The sequence below is a fragment of the Ciona robusta genome, chromosome 3 (genome assembly GCF_009617815.1).
Source record: "Ciona robusta chromosome 3, ASM961781v2".
Taxonomy (NCBI): Eukaryota; Metazoa; Chordata; class Ascidiacea; order Phlebobranchia; family Cionidae; genus Ciona; species Ciona robusta.
The window spans coordinates 9279636-9289561 of NC_143237.1; the positions used below are offsets into that span (position 1 = coordinate 9279636).

The 9926-nt window shown below is 35.4% G+C and overlaps 3 protein-coding genes across 3 annotated transcripts; 1 reads left to right on the forward strand and 2 right to left on the reverse strand.

Moving 5' to 3' along the window:
* Positions 1-1986: 1986 nt before the first annotated feature.
* On the reverse strand, positions 1987-4591 carry LOC149739153 (uncharacterized). Its single transcript, XM_089874580.1, has 6 exons — positions 4330-4591; positions 3851-3926; positions 3534-3597; positions 3173-3283; positions 2567-2753; positions 1987-2509 (listed from the first exon to the last, which is right to left on the reverse strand). Exons 1-6 carry the CDS (start codon positions 4539-4541, stop codon positions 2221-2223), a joined length of 939 nt encoding a protein of 312 aa, XP_089730706.1. The 5' UTR covers positions 4542-4591; the 3' UTR covers positions 1987-2220.
* Positions 4592-5014: 423 nt separating this feature from the next.
* On the reverse strand, positions 5015-7107 carry LOC149739154 (uncharacterized). Its single transcript, XM_089874587.1, has 6 exons — positions 6835-7107; positions 6451-6514; positions 6338-6383; positions 6146-6274; positions 5776-5932; positions 5015-5417 (listed from the first exon to the last, which is right to left on the reverse strand). Exons 1-6 carry the CDS (start codon positions 7035-7037, stop codon positions 5201-5203), a joined length of 816 nt encoding a protein of 271 aa, XP_089730713.1. The 5' UTR covers positions 7038-7107; the 3' UTR covers positions 5015-5200.
* A 185-nt stretch (positions 7108-7292) lies between these two features.
* Positions 7293-9442, forward strand: LOC149739155 (uncharacterized). Its single transcript, XM_089874588.1, has 6 exons — positions 7293-7477; positions 7540-7631; positions 7690-7762; positions 8284-8385; positions 8446-8598; positions 8717-9442. The coding sequence occupies exons 1-6, from the start codon at positions 7348-7350 to the stop codon at positions 8965-8967; spliced, it is 801 nt and encodes a 266-aa protein (XP_089730714.1). The 5' UTR covers positions 7293-7347; the 3' UTR covers positions 8968-9442.
* The last annotated feature ends 484 nt before the right edge of the window (positions 9443-9926 follow it).

Sequence of the window (9926 nt, forward strand, 5' to 3'; positions counted from 1 at the left end):
ACAGAGGCTGCCCTTAAATGGGGTAAACATAAACTCTAAATCTAGTTTATAAAATAATTCTTAACACCTCATGGTGCTATTCCCAAATAAATCCTGTAAAATAATACCCGAAAAAGATTAGGCTCTTAAAAGTGAAACTGTACTTCCACCATACTTTTCTTTACTCGCATATTGCGAGTAATAACCAACCTTCTACAGCGGGTAACACGCTTATGACGTTATGCGTGTAAACTTTGTTTTTGCGAGTAAATATGCGAGTACTTACGCGCATAAAAGTGACCATGCAAAAGGGTATTAGTTTTCACCCGATAGTTCAGTCGTGTAATTCCGCTACCATTCTCTTTGCTCTCATACCTCGCGAAAAAACAGAATTTAATTGTTAAGATCGTAGCTTTGTTGTTTACGCTTGGTTTAAGATATACCGTTTCAATATCACTATTGTATACTTGCTTCGCAACCTTTACGTGCTTTCAACCGTGTCAACTCGAGAAACTCGAGTTCGCGTGAGAACCGTAAGGTGTATAATGATCCACGAAACCGCTTGGTTCCTCTTTTTATCGCAAGTTTAGTTTCGCTTCTTGCGCCAAGGTTAAAAAATAAACTGGGAAACTACAATTGGTTTCTTATAAGCCAAATAAAAATACCCTGAATATATATACAGCACAAACCGTATTTGTTTCATTTGCATATTGAAGCTTCGCACTTAAACCGTTCTCTTATATCTTATAATGTTATGGAAAGTTTGTCTCTGGCTTCGACTTTAGTAGTGCACAAATTTAAAAACATTCACTTTTATGCAAGTTGTAGTTTTCATACGGTGCTAGATATCATTTTACAGAACTGCCTTTTTCAAAATTCCAATAGGTTTTGTTTTGATCTTTTTGAGTGTGCTTAAACTCGAGTATAAGGTTATGTCAGAGTCGATATATAAACATGTTTATATATACGGAATCTGGGTTATGTAATTCTATTGTACACATTAACTATTGTACTAGGCTATATGTAAATTTCTTTCACCGTGACTTCCCTTTTTATGTTATAATATACCTCTTACATCAGGAATACATAATAAGCTTATGTTTCGATCCATGTGTGCTTCCAAGAATATAAATGTTATGTTTTACTTGTTTATATTTAATATACAGTATTACCATACAGTTTCGTATATCATGTCTTATGACGCACGAGTATATTGTAATTGCTTGCTTTAATTTCAACAACCTTAAACCGAGAGACATTCAAATACTGGGCAATACACGTCAACCCAATACCGTTGATCTGGAAACGACCCTAATAAACATTCACAGTAACAAAGAGTAACCTTTATCTTTGTCACGCGATACCCCGAAAGCGGAACCAACACATTCAATTTAATTTAAAAGGCGTTAAATAAATAAAGAACAGTGTATGCTGTATCAACACTTCATGGTAAATGGCAACACACGGTGAAATTAATTTACGTTAGTTCCGTTTGAAAGAATTATATATGCAACTTGCCATATAGTGCTGTGGGGTAAGACGGGACATCGTTAGCACATAATGTCCTGATCGTGTTTTAAACAATTAACAACGGTCTATAGAAGTCGTGAATATACGGTTTTGTATTTCTTTGAATGTTCTTTGCTTACTACCAAATATGCACGAGAAATTAGACTGAAAGGGTGTCCCATCTCCCCCACACTATACTATATAAATTATAATAAATCGGTGTGTTGGTATATACTGTATATGCATAAATTATAATTACTTAAAATGTAAATATATATACATTGAATATTACTGTTATAACGTTGCCTGTAGTTATACAACGCGTAAGAACATATATGGACGATGCTGTTAAATTAAACATTGTTTAACACTTGCAATTATATTACATATGTTTGGTGTAGTAATACGTGGTTATCCATTAATTTGTTCTTCGTTTATACCGTCTTGCTCTCACACATCTCACAAAATAAGTTCTTGTATTTCAAATCACAAAATGGCTTCACACATGTTTTTTTATTCAATTTGCGCAAACGTCTGGCATTTACACGCGATTTCTAATGCTCTACAAAGGCATGAATTATGTTGTACAAAACTAGTAAGTGCATTCAAAAAAAACATTTACATTTCTATTAGATCTTCGTTACTATGTATCCGAAGAGAAAAAAAAGTGTAGTAGGGTGGAGAGATGTACCATCTTCCCCAACCCTACTATATGTTATATTATTATTCCATTTATAACATAAATATTCCAAAGAATGTTTCTGTGCTGGTCCAGCCTACTTTCATATACTTTGGCATGTGGTAAAACGGTTGAATGTGTTCTCCTTTTTTCAGTTTAAAAATACCTGTTGTGTGCAGTGTTTGAAACCCAACGTTTGTTTTAGATTCTGACCCTCTTCGTTTTCTGTGATGAGCTATAAAAACGCCACAATCTCTTGTTTCGGTGCTTTTCATTAATATTTCGATGCTGCTGTCCCCTGAGCTTTTGTGTACCATATGTGTCAGCATACAATTCCCGATTCTAATGCAGAAAGTTATTTAAACGCTTAAACTCGAAGTCAAATAAAAAATAGTTGACCTTTCGCCTCTAATTGGTTCTTCCATCTCAGAAGGCTTTTTTCTTATGAAAGTGGTGTGCATGTAAACCAAGTACTGTCCAGTGCCTTGAATTTGCAAGCCAGATTCGTTCATGTATGTCAAACCGTCAACGTAACAAAAAGCAGCCCCGATTTCCGTGTTCCAAGATAACGCTCGACTGCAGTTTGCTGCAAACACAGTAATTAATCGGAGCCGAACGTCAGCTGGTATGATAATCACGTTTTTGTAGTTTTGCATTCACATATAGTAGGGTGGGGAAAGATGGGACACCTTTTCAATCTATTTTCTCCTCCAATTTAGTAGTAAACAAACATTCAACGATATTTTATAAAACTTTATCCTCACGGCTCCCATAGATCGTTGTTAATTGTTTAAAACACAATCAGGATATTTGGTTATTATGTGTGAAAGGTGTCCCATCTTCCCCCACCTTAATATATCTTATAGCGTGCAGCATATACTATACGCAGTTTACCCATTCACTCATCCATTCATATATTGACTCATTCATTCATATACTCGCTCTTTCATTCACTCATTTATTCATTCATTCATCATACGATCTAAAGAATGGAGGGCGACTTACTGGTTTTTAATGGCGGTCCATTTGATTGTCCTATAGTCATAAAAGCTTTTGGTCGATGAGAGGTCTCTACCATCTTACGTAAGGTTTTTAACTTTTGGTCAAATTGTTGTTCTGGTAGAAAAATATATCTTATGGTTATTCAACCTTCATTAAAAGCAAACACTATATATTATATTATAGCTTTGTGTGACCAAGTAAGGAGAGTATATAGTAGGGTGGGATATATTTACAAAGTAAGCCCTTGCTAATTGTTCAAGCATGGTCAGGAAATGTGGGTTTTAGGTGCAAATTGTATCCCATCTTACCCCGCAGTACTATAACAGTAAAATGAAGTTTATGAGGTATGTTTTAATGAACGTACTTGGGTGTATAAAGTATCTTCCAAGTCTGCTGTTGAGACCAGTGGTATATTCCTTCTTTATTATCTGAAGAAGCGAAACTGTTTTATTTATGCGATTCAAAATCTTTATTTAATTTATAGTATAGGTTAGGGTAAGATGGGACATGTTTTCATTCTATTTTCTTGTCGCATTTGGTGGTAAACAAAGAATATTAATCGAATTATATAACCGTATCGTTACGACTCTTGAAGAGCGTTGTTAATTGTTTAAAACACGATAAGGGATATTATATAATATGTGATAAAGGTGTCCCATCTACACCCACAGTACTATATACCTGTTGTATTTCATCGTCGGAAAACAAACGTTGGTGTTTGTTACTCGGCCTACCGCATTGACCTCGTTTAGAAATGCTAAAACAAATAGAACACGATGGTTTTGTAGTTTAGTACGGTAAATATGGAATTTATTACTAATATATAATAGGATAGGGAAAGATGGGACACCTTTAGCACATATTAACCAAATATCCTGATAGTGTTTTAAACAGTTAATAACGGTCTATGAGAGTCGTGAGGATACGGTTTCATAATTCTTTTAATGTTCTTTGTTTACTACCAAATAGGACGAGAAAATAAAATGAAAGGTGTCCCATCTTCCCCCACCCTACTATACTAATGAATACATAATACAGCATCACAATAATGTGTAGTAGTAGTAGTAGTAGTATAGTAGTATTACTACCGTACGAATAAATGTGTAGTATTACTGTACTGTATTAATATAATTATGAAGCACCTTGCTTTTTATCTGTACCTGCTGTGACCGCATTCGTTTTGGCAACTTTCGTTCATGTTTGCATCGAAACAACATTTCATGCACATTATTTCGTCGTCCAATCTTTCTGAAACCTTTTTGGTTTCCTTTAATTTGTTGTTCATCATTACCCAAATCATTATAATTAAAGTGATTTGGGTCAGTAGAGAGATTCCAGTTGGTATTGTCAATATAGACGACAAGGACTGCATATTTTTATTCGTAGCCTATATCTGTAAAGCTAATATCGAGACATGTTTAAATACTTATAAACACCAACATACTAATTAAACCTTGCTTATGAAAACTCTTGTTTTTTTTATGCTAAAACTATATGCTTCACTGCTTACGCTGACAGTACATTTAGCAACTCCGCAATTCAGCGTGCACTGCCTGGGCGAAGAGCAGACATTTGAGCTTTCTGTTTGTATGCGAGCAGACTCTCGCGGTAATAAGGGATTTCCCAGTTTCTAAATTTCGCCAAACACAAAAATGTCTCGTTTAGCTTCGACTCTTTGTCGTGCTCAAATACACAATTATCTCTGACGTACGTTGCTGTTGGTGAAATACAATCGCGTAGGAACAAAGCCAGCTTTATAGTTCCTCAAACGACCATGAAAGGTGGTTTCCGCCCTATGTGTTGTCGTTACCCTGGAAATCGATATTAGTTCCTCATTGAACAAAATTTATTTGGTTCCTTATTTATTTTAAATTTATAAGTTCCTTTTGCAAATCAAGTTACCATACACAGGCAATACAGGAAAAAAACAAACAAACAATAACATTGCATCACTAAAAGCAAAAAAATAAAATAAAGAGTTATAAAGTGCAGATTTGCAAATTGTTTCCACCGAAACTACAAGCGCAGATTCTACAGTTTAAATATACCGAAGTAGGTTTCACTCGGAGTCGTGCTAACAGACATATAGTCAGGTTTTTCGAGCTCAATGGTTAATCTATTTTCCTTTTCAAGCACATATGTCATCAGCGAATCTAATGTTTGTATTGTATCATCTTCCCCCAAGTCACGTTTTTCACCCAACAGTTCGATCGGAGAATTATTTACTAAAACTTTGTGCGATATGCGCCTGTGTGGGAAGCAAAAATTACATTTTAAGTTCAGTTTCTAAAAAAAATTATAATTTCGTAAAATATATAATACGATGGGGGAAGGTGGTGCACCTTTTCATTTTATTTTCTCGTCATACAGGTGGTAGCGACTCCGACAGATCGTTAACAATTGTTTAAAACACGATCAGGATATTTGGATATTATGTGCTAAAGGTGTCCCATCTTCCCCCATAGTACTATACACCTAACACTCGTGTTAACAGATATTTTCTATTAAAAAACACAGAGTTTTTTTGTACATTCGTAAAATAGACCTCTAACACTATTTTTAAAAGAGGTGTGTAAACCCCCAGGTTATCGAAATAGTATAATTACCTGCTACGTGTCCGGGGATTGCCGTTGGTTCGAAACGTGGTGTGAAGGTACATATAATATACGCCTTCAGAATTAACAGTGATATTTCCCCCTGAAACGTCGAACCCTTTACGTGAAGTTGTTCCGGCGCCATTGGCATGCTCCCAAACAACTACGTCTGTGATTAAACGTATCAAAAAAACGAGTTATTTATAAAAATAGCTCTCTATTTTAAAAGAAAGCAGTTTATTCGAAAAAAAAACGGTTTATTTATGGAAAAAGACGATTTGTTTATAAAGAAACGGTTTATTTAAAAAAAAAGTTATAAAAAATCGGTTTATTCATAAAAACGGTTTATTTATAAAAACGGTTTATTTATAAAATTTGCAACCATTTTGATGAGAGTCCTTATTCCACATGTGCAAGTATGGGCGATGTTCGTTCGTTGTTGACAATGCTTTTTCAATTCTTGTTGCCAATGATTGTCCTTTTGCTCTACTTGTTATCACTTGATTAGCCACTACATATGCAACAAATGGATGTTTAAATTGTATATATATCCGCACAGCTAACTCAAACATACCTTTTATTGCGTCCTCGTATTCGTTAGCCGCATGACCACGAATGAACTGGGATAAGAAAAGTTAATATAAAGTATATGATCAAACATAACTTATTCTTATAGCCATGCTATACCTTGTGTAATTCATGTTCGTTATAAAGGTGAGATTTTCCGGAATCTTGATCGTTCGAGCATAGACTGAAATAAAGTGGTACTTGGGTATTTTGCGTAAAATATTTTCGGTTTTGCAAACGCCCGTAGTCTATCTCGTACTAAAGGAACATAGATATTCACTTTTAAATGGTTAATAACTCCAGTAGGGTGGGAGGGTCCATGCGTTGCATTCACTTTTATCGTCCGATTTGGTAGTACGCAAAAAGTATTTATATAACCGTATTCTCACGAATCCAACAGCGCGTTGTTAATCGTTAAAACCCCGACCGATTAGAAACTACGGTTTTTTTATGAGCTAACGATATCCATCTTACCCCACAGTACTATATTGCGTAAATGCTTACTTGGTTTCGCATTGCATTTTCTTGCAACGTTCGCTGTTTTTCCCACAGCATGCCATACAGTTGGTTTCTGCCACCTTTCGTTCAATTTCTTCGTTAATCTTCATATTCTGGTAGTAAAAGCTTGTCAAAAGGCCAAAGAGAAAAATTAAGGCTATCAGCGTACTGAGACTTGTCACAACGTAAAAAACTTTTGTTTTCTCCATGGCAGCAAACAACCAAACTTGCAGCAAAATACGACTAACTTATTCGTAAAAACAAAATCACGAAATAGCACCAGCAGCAAATCGGTCGTTGAGAGAGAGAAGACTTCTTTTACTGCTGTCTCGTTTTACCCGGAGTGGTCCTGTACGTTTTCAAACCACCAAAGAGTGTATACTGATACAAGAAGGGGAAAAAGCATGTTGTTTTACTTCTCGTCTTTTTGAAAGCCTATTAAAAGATTCAGAACAGGTATAGGATTTTGTTTTTGTAGTTTAACGCTGTGGTGTACGCTCCGTAATTAAAAATTTCATAATGCCTTTAGAAAGAAAAATGAATATGAAAATCGCAGTGTTGGTTCTGCTTCATGTCGCCACATTAGCTTTCGCTGTGTTTGCATTGTACGAAGTGCTGGAAAAATCGAGCATAGCGATTCAGCAAATAAGTACGAGACAGCAGCATTAAAAGCGAGGCAAACTGAAACTAATTTGATTCCGTTTTGAACAGGTGGCATTGAAAAAGACTTGGACAGGTTGGTAAATTCGCGACCAATCACTGATAAACCGCAAAGTTTAAGTGAGGACACGGGAAAGAAATCGGTAAATATTAATTTACTTTTTCACACAATTAGTTCTACTCATATTTTACTTTATAAAGAAAGTACGAAAGTTGATAAATCGGTACAAACATACCTGCTCATCTGCCGTATCCCTACATGATACAATGGAAGGTAAATACACTAGCATGTACTTATTGGTTATGTATCGCATTTTTTATCGTTGTAGGCTGTAAATATACGTAGGAAAAATAATTGGAGAAAACGTATATTCTGCACTTTGCTTGCAAATGGCAACCCGAAGTTCATTCACGCGTTAAATCGTCTTTGCAATGTCGCGCATGAACAAATGAAATGTTAACGCAAAGTAGAGAATTTTTTTTTTGAGCGCTGGTGGTGCCACTGTCTGCCGCTTGGAGTCGGAGGGAGGTGCGCAGGTGGTTTCAAAGTAGAGAAAAAGGTTCCGGGAGTTTGTAAAGCTGCACTGCGCCCTCTATCGGACTGTAACACAACATCATTGCTACCGCTAGAAAGGGTTCAAAATTAAGAGGAAGTAACGCGCCAAAAATAATGAGAAAACATTTTCGAAGAGGAAATTTATTTGTATCTTAATTGGAAGTGTGTAACATTTTATCAATACCCACCGAATATTTCTAAAATGAGCATAATATAACTACCGACCTTGTTTATTTTAGTTATTCGATCCATGATTTCGAACGGAAAAATTCAGCATTCCCGTGAATTAACTGACTTTCAAAGACCTCGCGCTTACGTCATTTTGGAGTCAGATCAACACAGTATGTTTGTTGTACAGTTTTTTCCTCATCAGTATACAAACTATTTGTATTATTAAATAGTTCGCTACGGAAAAGTAAACTGGACGGTGCAAACCGCAACGAAAAGTTACTTGTGTAAAGGCGTCCAACTCAAAGAAGGAGTTCGCATAAAAATCCCCCTGACTGGGTTCTATTACGTCTACAGTCAACTAGTGTTTTCACATAAAAGCAATGGTAAGCAAAACTGTCTTTTTAGTATACTGAGACTATATAGAGAAAATATTTAGAGCTACAAAATTAAGTGCTGTGCCGTTTAAACTCATTTTAAGTAACTTATTGCATGTACAAATAGGTTTACACCGTCACGTTACGAAGTGGAAAAGTGCTTTCTTTCACGAGTCATACACCCGGCAAGAACAAACTATTATGGAGAATAATTATTACCCAACAAATGAGGAAGGAACTCAAAGTTCTTTCCATGGTACAGTTATTGAGTTAAGGGCGGGCGAAGAAATATGGGTTCATGTGCAAATGGATCCGGACAGTTTACTGAAACGGGAACACGACACATCCAATTTCTTTGGAGTTCATATGGTTTCTTAAAGTATATAAGTTAAGTGGACAAGAATGACTGTTCTGTAAAAAGTAATGGGAGCTTGAGCTTTTCGTAAGCAGTATAGCGTTTAACTGGTAACCATGAGGTTTTTGGTTCAGTTGATACGCTGCTGTCATACAGTAGGGTGGGGGAAGATGGGACACCTTTAGCACATAATATCAAAATATCCTGATCGTGTTTGAACAATTAACAACGGTCTAAGGAAGTCGCGAGGTTAGGGTTTTATAATTATTTAAATGTTCCATGTTTAATACTAAGTTGAACGAGAAAATAGAACGAAAATATGTCCCATCTTCTCCCACCCTACTATATATGCCAAAAAATCGCCACTATCACATACGAGGTTTACTAATTATGTAGATATCACCTATGCACTTATATTAAGTTTCTATTAAACATGTTCATTGCAAATAGTTTTGTAACCACTGTTTTATAATAAAAAATAAAAGGAAAACAGCATCATGTGAGTGGATTTTGGAACTGCCTGAATTGCACAACAATAACATTGTGATAATCGCATATACTGTTTTAAACAGGTGTTTATTACGCAATAAAGTTGAAATAAGTTACGTTTTCCCACAGAAATAAAAAAGAATAGAACGCGCATCTCTAATGTCGGTAAAGGAGAGAGGTGATACACTCTCTCTTTTTCACGACTCGTACCCGTTTACTATTGTAGTCAATGGAAGCCAGGGCGTTTAATGTAGTTTTTCTTCGTTTTTTGACTTAATTTAAGTTTATAGGAAAAAACAACTATTTCCAAACATATATATATTTCTAACAAACTGTTTGTTTTAACGTTATTAATTAAATTTAGAAAATAATTCATTTTCCTAAACAAGCGCTAAACTGTAAGCGTTAACCTACCAAAAACTAAACTGGCCTAATAAACTGGAATAGTTAGTGTAGTTTTTTAAATAAACGTCTAAAACCTCCTAAAATCACT